The sequence below is a fragment of the Perca flavescens genome, chromosome 12, assembly GCF_004354835.1.
Source record: "Perca flavescens isolate YP-PL-M2 chromosome 12, PFLA_1.0, whole genome shotgun sequence".
NCBI lineage: Eukaryota > Metazoa > Chordata > Actinopteri > Perciformes > Percidae > Perca > Perca flavescens.
The window spans coordinates 20,800,160-20,822,374 of NC_041342.1; the positions used below are offsets into that span (position 1 = coordinate 20,800,160).

Here is a 22,215-nt window from a genome sequence, read left to right on the forward strand (position 1 = left end):
CATATTTCATTGAAAAATATGCATATGGAGCTCAGCAGTCAAAGAAGCCCTCTCTAAGATGAAAAGCTTGAGAAGCCAAACGTGTTTCCATTCAAATTAATTGGCAAATGTTTTCTCATTGAGCTTGCATAATAAGTCCTCATTTTCCAACAACAGCACTGTGTATAGCCATCCAGTGCGAAAGAGGGAGGGTGTGTGTGTGTGAACATCTGTATTCTCTGGGAGAGCAGGCCCTTTTATAATTCATCATCAGCTCTGGCAGACTGACAGGAAGGAAGGCTCAGTCTGCTGACAGTGAGGCAAAGAGCAACCTGAGATGATAGGGAAGCTAGACACAGACGTGTCTCTCTCAGTCAGACAAACTGCATACTATAACACCTGAAAAGAGCACCTGGGCATTGGCATAGTTGCTGAAAATCAGGAAGTAGTCTCTTCTCCCCCAGTAGTTTTTCCAAGTTTTTCAGTGAGTGACACTTCCACTCAAGTCCACTGGGACCAGCGGTAGCTCAGAAAATGATGATACCCGCAATAGTGCTGGATAAGCTAAAAAAAATCTTTGTCATAAATTGGTTGTGGGGGTAGTTGAGGATGTGCTTAATATGGCAGACGTGTGGGATAACGTTGTCCCCGTTCTCTTATGCTATAAACTACAATGACACTCATTAGTTTGGGGTTTATTGATGAGTCCCTTTGCTCTGTCAAGGTGACAACGGCAGGTAGAACAGCTGTCACTCCATAAAAGCCTCATCACCCAAGCTCCACTCCTCATTATGTAGGTCATTCTCTCATCCTGGTTTTTATTTATTTTTTTTTTTTTGCTGCAGCAATACAACTGACTTTCATTAAAGCCAACTGCAGCTCACCTACTTAGCAGATTGAGAGCGTGCATGCGGCTGAAGCCATGGGCTCAGCCCTCCCAGTTCGCCGCCTTGCCTCTGTCCATTTTTATGTCCTGTGTATCGCTTAAATACCGATCAGACATGAGCTTCTTCCTGGTGTAGACTGTGAATTACACTGAAGCCGGGTAGCAAACAGCTCTGATAAGCTCCTGCATCCTCCTGGTGATGTGGAAAATATTCATGATGTGGGAAAGGGTTCAATTTCATCAAGCTTTCACCCTCTGGTCTTTTCTGCTCTTCCCTCCCCTCCTTCACAAGCACCAAATGTCACCAGCAGCGCAAAAGTTTTATTATTTACAGGTTAACATCTCAAAGCCCAACGGGGGGTACGGGGTTGGGGATAGAAATAGAGAGCGAACAAATCAATGATAAGTTAGTGTACATTATGCCAAAGTCTGCTGCATGTAATATTAATGGGCAAGAGGGGAACATAGCACCAGCGTGTTTGTCTGTGAGTGTGTATGCGCGCATGTTGATCGGGAGTTTTGCGGCGTACCAGGCTGGGGGGATTTCTGCAGCTGTCACACTCCTCGCTTCTGAGGATGAACAGGCCTGGTCCCAAAACACAACGACGACGGCTGCAGCAGCATTAGCTCTCTGACAGCTGGAAGTGAAGCTTCTGCTGGTGTTCTTCCTCTGTGAAGTGCCTCCTCCAAACTTCTCCAACGAGGCTCCACGCACACCGTAGTAGAAACACTGCTCTCACCCTGTAGTTCCTCAAGTAAACTCTCGAACCAGTTAGCCTCCTAACCTGTAGCTAAAATCTTTTACGACTGTAAACATTTCCTCAGTGAGGCTCTTTATCAAGAGGAGTTGTTTTGTTTGAGGCTTCTTTAAGATCCATACATCTGCACGTCTCCCATGTCAAAGTCACACACTTTGTTTAGCCAATCATCCGCCCTTATGTCCACCAGAAAAGAGGATCTGTGGCGCTATCGCAACATTGTTACTTCTGCCTTTGTTCCTGACAAACGACAGTCATTATTCACATAATCACAAGAGGTTGTCTATGAGGAAAACGTAGGTCACTTTGTGTTTGTCTTAAAACATTTTCGGAGATGTAAATATTCATTTATTCATTAATTTACAACTTGTTAAGACAACGGTCACTGTCAGCTAGCAGCAGGAGACACGACAACTTTTGGATTCCAAACTGATTTCAAATCAAGCTTTTTTTTGTGAAGATTGGTAGAAACAAAAGAAAATTACCCTTAGAAATATTAATACTCTTGCGTCTCTCCACCATTTCCATGGGAAAGCTGTCAAATTGTTTGTTTGAGATGTTTGTTCTTATACACCTGTTTATCAAGAGCCATACTTCCTTATGACTGGCATCACGTTTAGTGCTGCCCAGCATCTCCTCGTCACCTATTCTCCATCTCTTTATGTATATGGAAACACAAATTGGCTGGCTGAGGCTTGGCAGGAGCCCCCCATTGGATGATTTACCATATAATGCCAAGTGTTATTGTGTTATTGAAGTCCTACACACCAGCTGTCCTGCTTCTCAGTATCGCTCTCCCAAACTTTTTAGCAATGTGTATCCTCCCTCTGGACAAGTGTAGGAGGTAGCAGAGTGGGTGGTTCAATCAGGTTGGGTAGTTATTGGAGAGACTGAAAGTGACTGGAATTGGAAATTGAGGTCCTACGATACGATCAAGATGAACCATCTCATGCATAGCAGAGGAAATGTGGGAATACAAATGGAAGATGTTAATGAGCTTTGTTCCAAATTTCTAGATATCCAATTGGGATGGAAATAAGACAGCAGAAGTTCAATTCTCAATAATTTTTTTTATTATACTGCGAAATGTTCTTGTTTTCAAAAAAGAGACACATGAACAGGCTGGCAGCACAGACATGTTTGTGGAGATGGTTTATTTTGCATCATTTGTCTTTTTCCAGCAAAAATGTCTCCTGAATTTCATTGCACAGTTTGTGAAATATTGAAGCGATTTAAACTGTCGCATGAGGCTGTACCTCAGTGCAGGTGGAGGATGGACAGTCAAGAACCACTTAGGCACCACAGAAAGCAAATCAAACATAGCTTGATCAATCGAGTCATTAAAATGGTGATGGCACTTTTGTTGATGCCCTGAGGGAAATGAGGTTGTTGCAGAAGACTTGGCAAATAAGGAACACAAATACTACAATAATAGAAAAAGATGCTGGAGCACCTGGTGTCTGATAGCTTGTCCTATAAATTATCAAACCATTACATAGTGTAAAACCTTTATTTATTTATTTTGGGGACATGTTTGCCTTCATTTGACAGTTTAATTTGATAGTTTAATTTGATAGCGATACAGACAGGAAATTAAGGGAGGGGGGGCGGGTGGGGGGATGACAATCAAGCAATGTTCCCAGCTGGGATGTTGTGGTTATGTAGTATGTGTCTTAACCACTGGGCCACCAGATGCCCCTAAAACCTTAATTTTAAGAAGAGTAACAAATGTGTTTCTTCCACCAAGCAAGTAGTGTACTAGTTCAGTCAGTGTTTGAATAGGAGAAGACATTGTGGCATGCTTTGTCCTGCTCAAATAGAGCAGCCAATTTGCAATTCAGTGACATTTCACAGTACGTTGTATTTACCCTGGAGGCGTCTTCGTGGCTGAGTGTTTAAGATGCGTATACCAAATACTCTGATTGCAACGATTGCAATTTCATCCACATAGACGCAGTAATGGCCCAGAACCTACTTAGAAAAAAATGACTGTAAATCTTTTGTCAGTGAGAAATCTTCTACATGATGTCAGTGTTGAATCTCACATCAAAGTGTGGAGACTGACCAAACGTTGTAAGCCAAAAAACAATAAAAGGTAACTAAATTGTTGTACGTGAGCTGTTTTTCAACAGGTTTCAGGCGCCTAAAGGCTATTTAATTTATTTACCCCATAAATGACAAGGAAGAAAAACTCTCATAGTTTGTGTCTGTGCAATGTCTTAGCCTGCGTGTGTGTGTGTGTGTGTGTGTGTGTGTGTGTGTGTGTGTGTGTGTGTGTGTGTGTGTGTGTGTGTGTGTGTGTGTGTGTGTGTGTGTGTGTGTGTGTGTGTGTGTGTGTGTGTGTGTGTGTGTGTGTGTGTGCGCATAATTTGTCATGTCTCCAGGTAATTTGGGCCAACGCAAGAGTATGCACAACTGCAGTGATTTGCATTCACTAATTAATTTGTCAAAAGCATTTTTTTTTCACATGATTAAAACTAATATTAATAATTTTAATTAACCAGAATAATAATTAAAATCCTATCAATCCACAATTATTGCTCAGTGAAGTTTTAAATATTGGAGGCATTCAATGGCTCGCTGCTCATTTATTTTGATGTTCACCACGTTAGGGTCTGGTTCGGTGGAAAGGTGGGTTTTGAACAGATGAGGTGTAGGGGTAATTACTTTGAGCTTTCACACGCACACACATACACACACAGACAGGCTTTAGCTTCATCTTTAAAAAGGTTTATTTGCACTCTCTTGTTTTCATCTGTATTTAAGCCCTCAGCTGTAGAGTAAGCACTTTGCTATGTATCAGTTGTAGGAAGAACTATGAATAAATCTAGTTTGACATGTTTTTCAATGCTTGATCCTAGGAGTGAAAATGGAGGGGACATTCTTTATAAACTGCATTGTTGCTGTAGCACTATAATTCCTCCAAATCCCCCTGTGTGTATATTGTGTGCAAGATCTGCTTTTCTGTCTGCCTCTGAAGACCGAAGCGTTATTGGCATGAAGTTCAGAAATCATGTTGCCACAGCGTACACATAAACGGAGAGAAGTTAAAAATACATGCAATTGATGTATTTAAAAAGTAGTGCGGAATAGGGCATTCAAATAAACAAACAGTTACTGTTCATAATCATGAGATTAATATAGGGAAAGATGCACAGATTAAGAAGAACAATGATGGAAAATTATGTGTATAACAGTTTTTAAAATTAATATTCTACCACTCGCTGTTCTTCCTGGCACTATGTACATAACTTCGGGACATCACTTTGGGGAAGGCCCTTTCCTATTTGACAATGCCCCCGTGGGCAAAGCAAGGTCCATAAAGAAATGGTTTTCTCAGATTGATGTGGAGAAACTTGACTGGTCTGCATGGAGCTCAACTGCATACAACACTTTGGGGATGAACTGGAACACCCACTGTGAGCCAGGCTAAATCGGCAAACATCAGCAGCCGACCACAGTAATGCTTTTGTGGCTGAATGGGAGCAAATCCCTGCAGCCACGTTGTGTTAGAGGTTCAACAATCACATACGGTTGTAATTTACTTTACTTTTAAGTTTATTTGAATACTTTTAAGTTTATTTGAATAGGGACAAGTATGTTACTTAAGCTCATGTAACCTACTACAACATTTTAGCCGAAGCTAATTCCCAATGTCCGTCCTAGTGGGCCTTTACATTAAATTCAACAATACATAGTTAAAATCAACATATTAAAACACTATTACACAATAACAACGAAGCCGATAGTCAGTGGTCACATGCTTGACCTATGATTAAAAAGTCTTTGAGTTTGTGTTTGAAAAGGACCCAGTTTGACTCTCCTTTCAGTTCAGTGGGTAAACAGTTCCAAGCTTTTGTGCCTTGTACAGAGAAAGCCGATTGTCCAAATGAAGTACAACATTTCGGGATCTGGCAGTTCCCGCTCTGAGCTCCTCTAGTCCGTGAACCCACAGCCCTGAGAGCAACTATACACTCACTCAAGACCTGTGGCGCTTGCTGATTTAAACATTTATGCATCAGCTTCAACAAAGAAAATTTTATGAAATTTACAAAAGATAAAATATTTAAATTCCTCAGACTAACACAGTGATGTGACCTAATGGATTTCCTATCTAGGATTTTAACCGCTCTGTTATAAATCATTTGAATTGGCTTAACTGTAGTAACAGTAGCCTGTGACCATGTGCAGATGCAGTAACTTATATGCGAGAAGATCATGGCATGCATGAAAGTGTGAGCAGCATAAAACGGTAGGTAGTCCCTGATCAATCTGAATGTATAAAGATTAGCTTTGGCTACTCGACATATTTTTTTAATATGACTGTCAAATTTAAGTTGAGAGTCAAGTATTAGGCCCAAGTATTTGACCTCTGAGACCTGCTGGATCTTATGCCCATTTATCTGTAAATTTAGTTCTTCTGACATGGACTTGAATCTTGAGGCAAAGCAAATAGACATAGTCTTTTTAACATTCAATGTCAGCCCTGCATTTTGAAACCACACCGCCACATTTTGCAGGTATTTTGCCAGTTCAACCGAAACTGCATGCACACTTTTCCCTCGCACATAAACCACTGCATCGTCAGCATACATCTGAAATCTTGCTGTAGGACATGAGTTTGGCAGATCATTAATATACAAAGTAAAAAGCAATGGCCCAAGAATGGACCCTTGCGGTACTCCTGTATTCATTTTTAAGAATGTAGACATTTCATTATTAACCACCACACACTGATCTCTCTGTTCGAGATATGATTTGAACCATTGTAAAGCTAATGGTATAAAGTTAAAATTGGACAGTTTGTGGATAAGGATATCATGATTTAAAGTGTCAAATGCCTTTTTGAGATCCAAAAAGACGGCGCCAACAATTTCTCCCTTATCTATTGCAAATTTGAGTTGTTCCACAAAGAAACAATTTGCCGTTTCGGTGGAGTATTGAGGACGGATGCCAAATTGTAATGGGTGTAAAATGTTATTTGATTGTATAAAAGTCATAAGTTGCCCATACACTATTTTCTCTAACACCTTTGAAAATACCGGTAAGATGCTTACAGGGCGATAATTGCATGCCTGGTCGGGTGTTCCTGACTTAAATAATGGCATAACTTTAGCCTGTTTCCAGATTTTAGGGAATTGTCCGCTCTGAATAGACATGCTTACGTGACACTTGGTTTGGGTGTCCACACACTTTTGGCCATATAGTGTATGTATTGATAGATTAGAAAAACAGCCTGTAGTTAAAAATGATTCAAGTACAATGTACAACGAAGAGTATATAATTGACAACTCAGATTTCTTTGAAGGTCAAGAGGACAGAATACCTGGATTTTGTCTGGTAATAGGAAAATAGCCCTGTTGCAATGATCACTATAAAATGGGTACAGGATCAATAGATAATGTGATATGGTGACTGTACATGTAATTTACTAACTCAAAAATACTCATTCACGCTCTCTCGCCCTCTAAGGCCCCATGCAGGAGACGGTCTTCGACTTCTGGAGGATGGTCTGGCAGGAGAACACGGCAGCTATCGTCATGGTGACCAACCTGGTGGAAGTGGGCAGGGTGGGTATTAATTAGATGTTCACTCTAACCACGCAGCTTCAATTAGATTACCTTGCCCCCAGTCGACTGGCAGCCGGATTGTATCTCAAGGCAAACGGAGCCATCTTTTTGTTTGATTGCTTTTGTGTGTTTGGACATGAGTGCCCAGATGTTTTGGTGTGTGTTTGTGTGCTGGCTTAGTGAGGCATGGGTCTCGCATGCCGCCAGCTCTTTTTCCATCTATCTGATCAGTGAAAAGTGAGGAGAAGCTGATTGATGGCCTTCATTACCAGAGAGGCATCCAGGCAACGGAGTATCGTTTCATCCGAGTGGCTCAGTAACAGTAGATTATACTCCACTGTAGCTGCCAGCTCCTACCAGAAACATCTCTTAATGTTGTCCTCTTTGGTCAAAATGCGACTGTTACGGAGTGTTGAGGATGGTTCATAATGTTGAAACTAATTGTAGAGCCTAGCCTTTTTTTGTTCCGTATAGCATGTGGTCTGGAAGAAACCGAAACCCAGAGCCCTACTTCAGTCCTAATTTGTTCCACTTAACTCCCACTGTAGTTCCTCCTGGTTAGGTTATAATCAAGAGAAAATGAAGGTCTTAAAGTACAGTGTAATGCTTTGACTGCCAGGGGATTTTCTCAAAGAATTTTAAACACATTCACGCTGAAAGCCCCTTAAACACAGGCACACCTTGATTTCGCTGATGTGCATTTTTGGTGGGGCTTAAATGTAGCAGAGCTGATAATGATTCATGGGCCCATCTCTAGGTACCTCATTAGGCCGTTCTCTACAGTAGCTGAGCCCAGCCCGCCCCGCCCCACACCTTCTCCACACCTGCTTAGCTGCGGTGCAGTCCTCGGCGGGCCCCGGCCCCCAAACCGTCTGTTATATGATCCTTGTCCAATGGCGGGCGGTAGGCACAGTTGGTCACAGCGACGGTGGCTCCTCAGAGGGCCCCATAAAAATCACTCCGCCATATCACAGTGGGCCATCTGCTCGGCACAGTTGCTGATGAACTCTGGGAAATCCTGGCACACACAGCCTCTGTGTCCCGCTGGTTTCACACACAGGGGCGGCGCTCAGCGTACTTTGATGTATGAGAGATTTGGTTTGGAAGGTAGTGTGCTGATGTGTGTGATGAGGTGATGCTACGCGGGCTTCTTTTCCATACACCTTATCCGTATGAGAGAATGAGTTCAAGTGCCGTGCACACACACAGTCACACACTCGTAAGTGTGGCCACACAAAGAAGAACATCTGTGTGTTCGCTGGCATAATTTAGCCCAAAGGCTAATTCCCCCCAAACCAGGCGCCTCATTCAGAGTGATCTAATAAGGTAATGGCTTTTGCCTAATTCAATCTGGCTGGAAGCGGACGGTGGATTTGTGATTGTCATCGGGGATTAGTCATCAGGGGTGTCAGAGAGAGGGAACTGAAAGTCCCCGTCTGTCTGTGTCACTCCACAAACCAAAATCTCATTTCATTCCTAATCAGGGCATAGACTCCAGAAATGAAAATTGAATCTAGTTTTGGCTGTTGTCGCATTTATCCCTCATCAAAAATTATCATTCTCTGATATACCTCCATGATCTCAATCTCTGTTACTAGCCTTACTCCCTAAGTATCAACAGTTTAATTGAATGGGTGGGAAAGGGGGGGGGGGGGGGGGTAATTTTGCACTATTATGATACCTAATACAAGTAATATTCCGTGTGTGTGTGTGTGTGTGTGTGTGTGTGTGTGTGTGTGTGTGTGTGTGTGTGGGGGGGGGGGGGTTGTTAGATTTCTGTTGGGAAATCTGTTTTAAACAGCTGAGGGTTTATTATTTCATATCATTATTTGATTGTCAGATCTTCTTTATCCAATTGTAGTACACTGTGTTTTTTATGTTTTATCCTATTTCTCCGCACTGGTAGTCAGAAACTTAAGGTGGACAAATAGTCCACCTCCTCAGTGTCTATTCTGCTCTGTTCCAGATTCTGTACAGTCTACCTTTCGACTTATTTTCACATTATCAATGTGAGAATGAAAAAGCAATAATGTGAGCATGAGCTCTCCATCAATAACCATAAGATTCCCATTAACAGCAGATCTTTGACAAGGGATTGAAACTAATAATGAGCAAATCTCATTTTGACTTCAAAGAAATGCTTCAGAAACTGAAATATCAAGTGGCAAATGCGAGTTGATGTTATGTGATAATTAAGGCCAATTTATACTTGTGCATTAAATCGACACCGTGGGTAGGTATGTGGAGATACGGACCCTACGCCGGAACCTACACCCGAGCCTGCCGTGCACCTCTCAAAAAATTTTACTACACGTCACGGCGACGCACGTCGCTCTGCTGTGGCTTGGTAGTGTTGCATTTCCTCCTACTCTGTTCCGGATTCTCCTTCTCCATAAACAACATGAAATCAAGGTGAAGGTTAACTTTTCCTGCTAGATTTTATCAACTGTGGTCAGAAAGCACAGGAGAGACCTTTTGTTTCTCTCACTATGCCTCTAGAGTTGGTACTCGCTCCGAAGCTCTACCACACACCCCACACACACGCATGCCGGCCCTGCTATTCTCTTAAAGAGATTGACGCACACACCAACAAACAAGTATAAACTTCAGGCCACTTACGTAGGCTATGGCAAAAAGCTCTGATAAACCAAACTTTATCTTTATTGGAGAAAAAGAAATGATGGCCTGTCAACTTGCAGACATTCAAATAATTTGCGAGGAAATGAAATAAAGCTGTGTGTGCACGCGAATGTAAATGCATTGCAGTTAGCATATTGTATAGTGTGCATGTGGTTATATAACACTTTCTTTTGTCACTCTCAGGTGAAGTGCTGTAAGTACTGGCCTGATGACACTGAGATCTACAGAGACATCAAGGTTACACTGATAGAGACTGAGCTGCTGTCAGAGTACGTCATCAGGACCTTTGCAGTAGAGAAGGTACAACTTTTAACCTCTATTGTCCACTAAGAGATTTGAAAGACACAATGTATACAATGCCAAGTACTAGACCTTAACCTTAATGGGTTATGTGCATAGCTCATAATACCTTTTTCAAAAGTTTCTTTCCTACTGTGACTTGATTGAAAAAAGGAGTTAGTTCTGTTTCAAATGTACCTTTTATTACAACAAGGTCATAGCACTGTGGCTTGTGCTCTCATATGTGTTGTCAATAGTTTTTTTTTAAATAATTCAAAATCCTCTCCTTACAATTGTTTTCAACTAGCAACAACCAGCATGATTCTGGTGATTTACTTTTTCTCCCCAAACATTTCTAGATTGTAAAGCCATTATTTGAAGGATTTTATTAGTATTGGTATTTGTAATGGTTGGTAGGCAGCAATGCATGCAGCTCACAACCCCCATGCCACAGAAAACACGGAGATGAATAGTTTTGGATTGTACCAGTTTTTACTGGGATTGTTTAAATCTTTAACATACAAAAAAATGCATTTCCCCAGAATAATATGAAAGCTGATATAATCAATTATATTAAATATATAAAGTAACTCTAAGAGGAGAAAGGCCATGACAAATAATGCAGTTCACAGTAAAGCCCAACACTGTTGCTAAGGAAGGATAACATGCACTGTTCACTTTATCTAACTAGGCTTTTCCCAGTGGGACTCATTGAGACCCTGTCTAACCATTAGGTTCCAGCTGTTTAACTTTAAATATTGATTCATGTTTATTGATTAATGTTGAAGTGCAAACTGTTAGTAATTTAGGTAATAGTCACATTATAACTGTTAATATAAGTGTGACTCCTAATAAGCCAAAGCAGCAGACAAGGAGTCGTCCACCTATAAAGTACGGTACATTTAAATTCCAAAGTCCAGATTATGAACATGTAATCCTGTGTCCATGGAGGGAGATATGACTGAAAGCACTACAGTACAATAGGTAAAAAAAAAAATAATGCTACTGTTGCCTTGAACATTGCTGTTAGATAAGGAAAGATTTGCTTAACCCCTCCTGTACTTTGCCCGTGAAGTGTGTGTTTGTATTCAATCCAACTCTGTATTTGCTATAGAAAGACCTCTGCACACTGTATCCTCTGTCTTCTAACCACATCCCCGGCGTCTTCTGCTGTGCCTTGTGTGTTTAACATGATGACTCTGTTCCTCAGAGAGGGGCTCATGAGATTCGGGAAATCCGTCAGTTTCACTTCACGGGCTGGCCGGACCACGGGGTGCCCTATCACGCCACGGGCCTGCTGGGTTTTATTAGGAGAGTCAAGTCCAAGACTCTGACCAATGCTGGGCCCATGGTGGTTCACTGCAGGTTGGTGTTCACTAGAACTGATCAGTGTTTCATAATTTAGTTTCTACTCTGCCTAACCAGTTTATCTATACATGTACTTGCGTGTACCTCTTCTCTGTCCTACTAGGAAGTTGGAAGTGAAAAGAGACCTGTGCACAACTGTATATTACGGCTACTTAAGGCAAAAAAGCAGAAGAAGATTATACTATACTTTAAATGTCACACTTTGTGAGTGTGTCCTACTGAGCAGTGTCCTACTGCTCTGGATAAAAACAGTGTTTTCTATTATACCCCTGATGTTTGCAATCTATATGTTTCCCTTCAGTGCCGGGGCAGGACGGACAGGCTGCTTCATCGTCATAGACATCATGCTGGACATGGCGGAGAGAGAGGGTGTGGTGGACATTTACAACTGTGTGAGGGAGCTGCGCTCACGGAGGGTCAACATGGTCCAGACTGAGGTATGGTGAATCTGGCCCCACAGTGGCCTCAGCAGAGCTGGCCACAGAGACTCATTAGTAAACGGAAGAGTGAGGATGCAGCTTGGCAGGCTGTTGCCATCAAATGTGGATTAACTAGTATCTGCGAGTCATTCTTAGCATAAGCCCCACTTCCCTGCTGCTCCCGAACAAATGCTCCAAATTAATACCAAAGAAAGGAGCTCTTTTATGAAAACAAATGAATTATGTCCAGGAAAGATCCTCATACCTGACATTTATTAGTCAATATTTCTGCAGGATAAGCCATGCAGACATGTTTCAAGTTCCACTTCAATTGTTGCATTTTTCAAACTGTAGGAATATATTTCAATATGTAACTAAACTATACAAATTATAATTGACCTCTATGTGACGGTTGTAGGGCCAGTGCTCTTCAGTGCTTGTTTTGACCTGCTTGAAATATTGTTTATTTGTACAGCGGTTGAATTTATGGCTACAACTTTACATTTGTTTGATCATTTTCACAAAAGACATTTATTGAAGTGCAAACGCTAACCCCTTCCCAGGATGCTAAGCACAAGTCCTTGGCAATACATCCTATAATAAAAGGGTTTAGAGGCTTGTAACTGAGAGCAGTTAGCTCATATTGATGGCTGAAAACATCCCTGGCTCCTCCTCCAGCTTTATGCCGGTGTGGGCTACCAAAAGGACTTTGCACTTTCCTGAACACCGGCCATCTGGAGGTGTCCATAGTCTCATTGGATGCATCATTTCACCGTAATTCCCTTTAAATCACAGGCGTCATTGGACTTAATGGGCAAATGTTTCATCGTTGACGTCCGAATTGGGATTTGAGTAACTGGAGACCAAATGTTGTTCACCCTGAGTCACTCTCCTCAAGTTCAGTGACCTTCAAAGAGTGCGTATGTGTGTGTTTTCCCTCGCAGGTGTTCAGGCTCGTTGGCATGGCTCCTCAGCCTGTGGCCAGACACTAACTCTCCAACGTGGTTTAATCTGTCCGCGGAAATGGAAAAGCCTTGTTGTTGTTTTATAGTTTATGAGCTCAGATAAGATCTATCAATCTGTGGATTCTGGTTTGAGCGTCGTGTTGCTGCTGACCCTCTGACCCAGCCCGAGCTAGTCAAACTTTCAGGTCAGCAGTTTACGTTCTGCACTCGACTTAACAAATGGCAACACGTGTTTCTCTGTCAATCTGTAAATCAGTGACCCCTATGCATGTTTGCGGATTTTGGTCCGAAGTGACAAGGGAGTGTCAGCTGAAAATGTCACTTCAGAATAGATTTGCATCAAGCCTCCAGCTGTGTCACCATGTGGACTGCTTGACTGACTGATGGGAGGAGGAGAAAATGTGGCGCGATTTCCGCATTTTTGCTCTACATAAAGTTAAGGACAGCTGGGGTTGTTTTTGTTAAGACGTCAACCTTGTTCATGCCTTGATAATGACGATGGAGCTGGCTGGCCTGGCTAAGCTCACCAAGGTCTGACATGGTCATGACAAAACTCTCCATAGGTCATTGTATTTGACAAAATACATTTCTTCAAGCCCTCTAAATATTTTAAGGTTTTTAAAATGTCATCAAATTTTGAGTTTTATAACCAAATTAAATCAGCTATGCAACAAAATATGCAAACATATGTAATGTAACCTTTGAACACAGACAATGACAAATATTAGTCATAGAAACTGCCTCAGGGCTAAAGAATAATCATGGTTAGGTTGTGGAAAGGTCATTGAATTCTTCTAGCAAAAATGCAGAGGAACACTGGCTCATGCATTTCTGCTGCTGGTAGAAAATAAAATAATTTGTTGTCATGAGACTTTGAAGTCTGATAGATCCGCAATGAGGATGCTGTTTTTTGCAGGAGCAGTATGTCTTCATCCATGATGCCATCTTGGAGGCATGTCTCTGTGGCGACACCACCATTCCTGCCAGTCAGCTCCGCTCCGTGTACTACGACATGAACCGCCTGGACCCGCAGACCAACTCCAGCCCCATTAAAGAGGAGTTTAGGGTGAGGAGATTTAAACATAAGTCAAATAAGGCACTGTATGCAAATCCCTAATAAAGCATTATCTCAAGTGCAGGATAAGTTCAAAACAACAGTAAACATGTTGTCTCTTGATGAATGGCGCAGTCGCCCTCTGGGCCAATCAGTGGCAAATACATCACCTTGCTTTAATCTGTAATAGTAGCACCCCTCCTTGGACCAATCACTGTTATATGAGATGCATCGCCCCCCTAAGTTTAATCACGGTCGCATCAGGGGAGTAAGAGCTATCGCTAATGTAACTGATTAAAGAATTGCATTGTTAATTAACATATTGGGAGATAATTAGCACACTCAAGACCTGAGTGCCTACCTTCCTGCGTCGGTATGACAGTGTGCAATTCTGCTTCAACCCTGACAGACTCTGAATATGGTGACTCCCACGTTGCGGGTGGAGGACTGCAGCATCGCCCTGCTGCCCAGGAACCACGAGAAGAACCGCTGCATGGATGTCCTTCCTCCAGACCGCTGCCTCCCCTTCCTGATCACCATCGATGGGGAGAGCTCCAATTACATCAACGCTGCGCTCATGGATGTAAGAGTCGAACACACATTTTAGGGAATACTCACTTTACAGAGTCACTTAAAGGAGCATTCCAGCATTATTGGAATTCTTGCTAATTGAATTCCTGTGATTTTAAAGTGGTAAATTGAAACACAAGGCAGGAAATTGCAGCTTTGGGAGCTGAAACTTTCCCACATGTTGCTTTTCTTCAACGCTAATCAGTGTTGCCGAAGCAGGTATTTTGCCTTTGACAGTTAACGGAAAACATCATGGTCTATTAAGGCTACTGTAAGTCACAATGGTATATCCACCTCTTATACAATGGACTTCTGTTGGGTAAATATTAAACATTGCTAATGTTTAAATGCCCGAAAATAATTGGAAAGAAAATACATTCCTGTTCTTGAAATCCATTGTGGCTGAATATCTTGAAGCAGAACCTTGAGACTTAAACTTTAGTTCAAGGTTTAAAGGACTTTTAGGTCTCACATGGACACCACCAAACCACAGGATGTGGAGTGAGATAAAGTGACAAGGATCACTAGACAAAACAACTAAATGTGCATACTGCTGACCCACCCACAAAAGAGAAGGCAGTAACAAACAAAAGGACTATGTTAATTGAAATGTATTGTGCTGACAAGTCGTCTTGTTTAAGTTAAAAACAAATATATGGAGAGAATATGTATAAGTAAATAACAGGAGTTAAAAAGGAGTCAGAGTTGTATCACAAAACCAATGACTCAAGTCAGATGTTTAACAGTTGAGCTACAAAGTGGAATTTGGAAACAACACGTGTCAAATTAGACTATTGGACAATTAGAAATTAAATTAGAATTGAACAATGTAAACTCATGGCAAGACGAAGATCAAGCTACATAATCAAAAGTTCAAATGCGCAAATGCCATGTTGTAATTTAGACTACTCTCATGGACATACTAGATACTAAAGACTTGACCTGACTGGACTAACTAAAATGCACCAAGGGACAACTCAAAATAAACCCTAAATGCAATGTATAGCAATTTTCAAGTGTTAAATGTATTCAGGGGGGGACCTAACAAAGAACACCTTGACAAAGCTCATGTCCAGTGATGGACTTTTTGGCTCTTGTCTGGATTGAGCAGGCAAGCTTTCAGGTACAGGATCCTCTGAGTCACCACTGGGCTAGCCAGAAACCACATTAAAAGTGCAGCGTTCTAATATAATCTCCCTAGACATGGAATCTCCATTAGAAAACCTTGAGGTGTATTTAGCGGCAGTGTTTCTAATCTGTCTCTTGCTTCTTTTTCTCCCCCTGTTTTCCTCCAGAGTTACAAGCAGCCGTCTGCATTCATAGTGACCCAGCACCCGTTACCAAACACAGTGAAGGACTTTTGGAGATTGGTGCTGGATTACCACTGCACATCCATAGTAATGCTCAACGACGTCGACCCAGCCCAGGTAAACCCGACCTGATACGTGTGCATAAAAACATTACGTACACACACACACACACACACACACACAGTCAGGGGGGGATATTGCAAGAAACACACTGACAAACAGATGAAGTAGTTTCTTTTATCAGAAGTCTGAGTCTAATAAAGTCACACAAAAGGACAGCGTGGGAACTGGATTCAGAGAGAGATTGCTGTTTTTGTTTGCTTTCTTTCAGTATGAACCTTGGGGGGGGTGTGTATATACACACAGTATATTTTTGAAATGAGGTGGAAGAGGACTTGCCATTAAAGCGCGGGTAGATGGAGAGACAGGCCTGTGGAAGAGACTATCCAGATTTCTCAGCCTGAGGCTCTGTCATAACACCGGCGGATCAAAGCCTGAAGCCCGACTTGCTCTCCCCATCCAAATCCCCTTTCCCTCGGTGACTGACTGACTGGCTGGATAGAAAAGGCCTTGCATTCAATATTCTCACTGTAGCCAGCCAAGGAAACACCACAGGTGGGAAGGGAGGAAGGGGGTGAAGGCATAGATGGAGATGAGGGAGGTTTACCATCTTCTTCATCAGCGTCTTTGTTTTTGCATCTGTTGAATTTGTCAAATTTTGACAGGCTTTCAAAGGAAGCTAGAAAGTGCTTGCTTCCACTCAGACTGTTAATGTGTTTGTGCTCTTTTGTGTGTTAAAGAAAGTGAGCGTTTTCTCTTGTTTGTTCATGACTCTGCACGTAGGCATGTCTGTCTGTGCAGCATCTATCCATCTGTGCGTGTACACTTCCAATAGTCTGATTTAGTGCCGTGAGGCCGGCGCTGGGCTCTGCATGTGCATGTTCTTAACTGGGCTTTCTCTCATGAGGAGTGGAAATAGGGGAGTTTTTTCAGCACTTATAATGCTGTCCCAGGGGTTTATTTATCTCGCTGCACTTTTTAACACTGCTGTCAAAGCAGTCAGTAATGCTATCAATGACTGCTTCTTAATGCTTTTAACTAATGCTACAGCTATGGATTATGTTTTGTTTTACTTTAATCTATTGATTACTTTTTCAAATAATTTACCAATTGTATACTTTTATATATCTGTTAAAAGATAGCAAAAATTCACACCAAAGTTACCCAAAGCCCAAGATGACATCTACAAATAACTTGTTTTGTCCATCCAACACTTCAAAAGCCAAAATTATTCAATATACAGTGATGTCAAACCGTGAAAAGCAGCCAATTCAGTGGTTAACTTTTATTAAAAAAAAATATAACTTTTTGTCATACTTCCTCAAACCGTCACTATATCCTGACTGAGATCTGAGTACTACATGTGACAGATAATCTGTGAAAAAAATCACATTCTCCTCCTCGTGCTTCTAATGGCATTTGCAAGGTTCTACTATGCCCAAACAAAAGCAACCAATCAGAGCCAAAGAGTCCTGGTCAAATATGAATCAAGATTCTGTTATTGTATTGTCTATGTCTCACCTCAGATGTTTTCAGAAACATTTTAGTGTACGGTTTAGCTGTAAAATGAGTTTGTGCCGGCCGGGGGGCGGTGCTGGTTTTGTCTCTGGTTGATTGCAGTCATTATTCATGTTTCCATCAATGTATTTTTATGCGCATTTTGAAGTATCGCATTAGAAAATGTTGATGGAAATGGCAAAATTCGGGAAAAAAAGTTTTTGGTGGTTTTTGCAGTTTTCAAAAAAGAGTTAATGCACAATATGGGATATGGAAACCGTATGGGATACGGAATTGCCGAATAAGTTGTGACGTAGCGAATATGTAACTTGCATGACTATTAGTCCCGGTATCCGTCAGAGGGGGCAAGGATTGGGATATGGGTCCCATCCAGTGCAACATACACTTGTGGTACAAAGTGCGTAGTGGAGTTGCGGTGCGCTATAGCCTGTGCCTCAGCCACTTCGGGAAAATTGACAAATTGTTTCAACAGCTTGAATCGTATGGTCCTGCACACCACGTATACACAGCGGTTAACGGTTGTCTCGCTAACACCAAATGTCTCTGCCACAACCCTGTATTCTGCACATCTGCTACCTCTCTCCATTCAGCCAAAGAACTTAGCTTCTAAACTCTTTGATTTAGCAAGCCGGTTTGCAATCTACAACCATGTGTAACATCAACTTGTGACGAAACTATGCTTTGCATAGTGTAGTTTATTTTTTATTTTTTTAAACATTTTAAAAGTTCGCTTAAAATTTGCTTCACAATTAGATGGAAACATGACTATTGACATTGCGTTAGAGAGTCCTCGGCTGTGATTGGTGGTTTTCTTTTGGGCGTGGTGGAATCTGGCAAATGCCATTAGGAGCACAAGGAAGAGGCAGAGAAATGTGATTTATTTTATTTTTTTCAGATTATCTGTCTCATGTATTACTGTTGGGATTTAATGACAGTTTGAGCAAATATGACTTCTTTTTATATAAGTTAACTACCATATTGCCAGCTGTAACATCTGAACACCATGCGTTACAACTGAGTGTGTGAAAAATTGTTTGCAAACATACAAGTCTAAACAGTAATGTATTAGGGGTTAAAATAGATAGCTAACGCATAAGCAGTTGAAATACAGTAGTTCAATTGAAATAACTAGTTATAGTAATGGATAAACAGTTGAAATAGATAGCTATTGGACAAATGGTGATTAAACTAAAAGTAATTAGTCAATGGGTAAAATACACAGATAAGCAGTTTAATCTAAATTCTTCATTATTTATCAATCAACCATCTTTCAATAAATGTACAGTATAGTTTTTTAAACAATGTTTTTATTCATTTTCATCGCAAATACAATTTTCAACACAACAATCAAAAAGCAAATTATATGACAGTATCACAGTAGCAGCTAAATCAATACATTTATATTCTTGGGGTTTTAGATTCAGATTTGTTGGATACAGGTGTTGCGAAATCATCTTGGGGTCAAAGTGGAATGTTCACAGACGAGATGAACATAGTTTTATTGATCACCTCCCTCCAGAATTTTGTCACACTCCCAGACACAGTGCATACGTGTTGCTTTACCCTCATTGCATTTAAAACAAAGGTCAGGTATATTACTGTTGATTTATTCAATTTAACAGGGGTTGTGTATGTCTGCATCAGCCAATTACATTGATATAGCTTTAAATAAGAGTTTGTTGTGTTTTTTTCTGGGATGCTTTACAAGTTTTCTTCCAATCATTTTCTGAAATATCCTTTTTTAAGTCTGCCCTCTGTGTCTCAAGTCTAACTATTGATGTTTCTTTAGAGCCAAATGCGAGCCAGTTATAAATTGATGAAATCAAACCCCTCTCACTGCAATTGTTTGTCATAATTTCTTTTAAGGATGAGAGTGGAGGAATCCTGACTGATTGGTTTTGAATAGAATAAATTAAGTTCCTCACTTGGAGATATTTAAAAAACAATTTCCTTGGAATGTCACACATTAGAGAGATTTCTTCAAAGGTCATTAGAATACTTTATTTAAAGAGGTCACCTTCTTAACTTATTCCTTTCTTTGCCCATATCTGGAATCCTGCATTCAGCTTGCCTGGTTTAAATCAAACATTGCCCCACACAGTTCTTAAAGGACAATTCCGGCGCCAAATGAACCTAGGGGTCAATAACATGTGTGTGCCGAGTCGACCGTTCTCTGGGATATGTTTTCATGCTAATCGAATGTGTCTCTAGCTTGAAACAAGCTACCGCAAACCGGTGATGAGCTTGTAACGCTAGTAGTCGGGGCAGAAGGTAAATCGCTATTTCTACACCACTAACCAGGCTCAAGTACTTTAGCTTGGCTGAATACAGATACAAATGTAGTGGTACCTTAAAGGAGCCTGACTCTATGTCCAACCAAGAAGGAGCATCTCCAGAAGAAAAATAGAACATTATAGTTCTCAATTGTGTTGCTAAATAGTACCAATAAAGATTTGGACATTTCAGCCCCCCAGCAGTGTGCTGTGAGTTTTTTAACCATTCCTGCAGGTGGTGCGAGAGTGATATTTTTAAATAAATACATGAATTTAGGCAATATGTTCATTTTTAATATATTTATTCTCCCTATCATGGATATACAGTACAGGCCAAAAGTTTGGACACACCTTCTCATTCAAATGTGTTTCCTTTTATTTTCATGACTATTTACTTTGTAGATTCTCACTGAAGGCATCAAAACTATGAATGAACACATATGGAATTATGTACTTAACAAAAAAGTGTGAAATAACTGAAAACATGTCTTATATTTTAGATTCTTCAAAGTAGCCACCCTTTGCTTTTTTATTAATAAGGGAAACAATTCCACTAATTATCCCTGACAAAGCACACCTGTGAAGTGAAAACCATTTCAGGTGACTACCTCATGAAGCTCATTGAGAGAACACCAAGGGTTTGCAGTGCTATCAAAAAAAGCAAAGGGTGGCTACTTTGAGGAATCTAAAATATAAGACATGTTTTCAGTTATTTCACACTTTTTTGTTAAGTACATAATTCCATATGTGTTCATTCATAGTTGTGATGCCTTCAGTGAGAATCTACAATGTAAATAGTCATGGAAAAAAAAGAAACACATTGAATGAGAAGGTGTGTCCAAACTTTTGGCCTGTACTGTAGGTAAGGGCATCCACCTTTCTATAGATGTATGTACTGAGTTCATTATTACTTCAGTTTGTTGGTGCTATAGTTTCTAAATGAGGTGTTATTTGATGCCCAAATATGTCAAATATATGAGATCTTGAAAGTAAATGCATATTGGTTTATATATTGTCATACATTTCCATTAAGCAGCATTATTGATGATTTTGAAGCATTTACTTTAAATCCAGAGATGCTACCAAACAGGCCGATTAGATCTAACAGTGCCTGTATGGATGTGTTTAATTGTTTAAAGAACAAAATTATGTCATCAGCAAAACAGCTATTCTATGATCTCTGCTGCTAATTGTAAGATTTGAACCTTGGGGACAACCTCTTGTAATATTGAAGGGCTCAGACACCACTTCATTTGTCAGTACCTCAGCTATAGGGTTGAGATGTAATAGTTTGATCCAGTTAAGAAAAGTATTTTCAAAACCAAATCGAGCTATAAAGAGCTATCGAGTGTCAAAGATACAAGTCCACTCAACCCTATCGAAGGCCTTCTCCGCGCCAAGCGAGAGAAGAGCCATGTCTTTATCTTCTTTTTGGCTGTACAGTACATTGAGAATGCGCCTTACATTATGAAATCCTTGCCTTCCCTTTACATATCCATTTTGGTCATCCCCCACAATACTTGGAATCACATCCTCTAGCCTTTTCGCCAAAATTTTCTGAGGATTTTTGTATCAGTGTTTATCAAAGGTATAGGTCGCATATTCTCACATTTAGGGCGTTTTCACACATACCTCGTTTGGTCCGGACTTTCGGACTTTTTAGTTTGATCCAAAATTACAGGTGTAAAACCTCCCCCGGACCGCGGTCCGGATCAAAAGACCAAATTTTGGTCCGATAAAAAGAGGTGATCTCGGTCCGGACCAAACTGAACCATGGTCCGATTCGTTTATAGTGTGAAAGCATTTTTTGGATGGTTCGGATTTTTGGACCAAATACAAGAAGCTCTGCTAGGCTCTCCTTGTGTTACAAGACCGGGGAAGCTCCTTTAAGGTGCTTAGTGAGAGAGAGTGACGGTGAATGCGTTCAGAGAAGACAGCTGTCGGCTATCAGAGCAGAGAATACATCAGCAGTTTATTTGTTAAGTGGTAAATGTACAGCGTAGGTTTCAGTTTGTCTCTGAATAAATGCTCCACAAAGAAAGTTCCCGTGTCTTGCTTCTCAACATCACAACAAAACAAAAAGGGCCGCGGCAGTAGGGGGAGAGCAGCAGTCAGTTGGAAAAACTCCGACACAGAGAGAGGATATTAGAGGACGAGGAAGCCCTTCAACAAACAAATCAGTTAGAAGTATCTGGAGACGTAGCGATAGCTCACGTATGTGATGACGGCAGGACGTAGGTTTGTCACGTATAGATCTTTAGTGCGCTTGCAAAACTGCAGTGTGAAACCACAACTTACCGGATCAAATGTATACAATGTAACAAAAACATGAACCTTGGTCCGGACTTTCATGTGTGAAAACGCCCTTAGTGTTATGTTTTCCTGGTTTTGGAAGCAGGATGATTAAGGCCTCTCTCATTGAGGCAAAGAGGTAGCCATTGTTGTAGGATTCTAGAAACATCTCATAAAGCAGAGTTGCCAATTTATCTTTAAAGTATTTACAGTATATAAATCAATTGGGAGGCCATCTGGCCCTGCTGCTTTCCCAGCCTTCATTTCACCTATA

The 22,215-nt window shown here is 40.9% G+C and overlaps 1 protein-coding gene across 8 annotated transcripts in view; it reads left to right on the plus strand.

Annotated features, from left to right (window-relative positions):
* The window catches only part of LOC114564867 (receptor-type tyrosine-protein phosphatase mu), a 165,208-nt gene that overhangs the window by 137,612 nt on the left and 5,381 nt on the right, over positions 1-22,215 (plus strand). For 7 of the 8 annotated variants that reach the window (XR_003693855.1, XM_028592482.1, XM_028592486.1 and 4 more), the window contains 7 exons: positions 7,096-7,193; positions 10,017-10,133; positions 11,323-11,477; positions 11,782-11,917; positions 13,781-13,930; positions 14,328-14,501; positions 15,784-15,915. Coding sequence is in view for 7 of the 8 variants with exons in the window: in XM_028592482.1 (XP_028448283.1) it covers positions 7,096-7,193; positions 10,017-10,133; positions 11,323-11,477; positions 11,782-11,917; positions 13,781-13,930; positions 14,328-14,501; positions 15,784-15,915 (962 nt within the window). In the remaining variant the exon portion in view is untranslated. The remainder of the gene's footprint in view (positions 1-7,095; positions 7,194-10,016; positions 10,134-11,322; positions 11,478-11,781; positions 11,918-13,780; positions 13,931-14,327; positions 14,502-15,783; positions 15,916-22,215) is intronic. The other variant, XM_028592485.1, reaches the window with a different exon arrangement.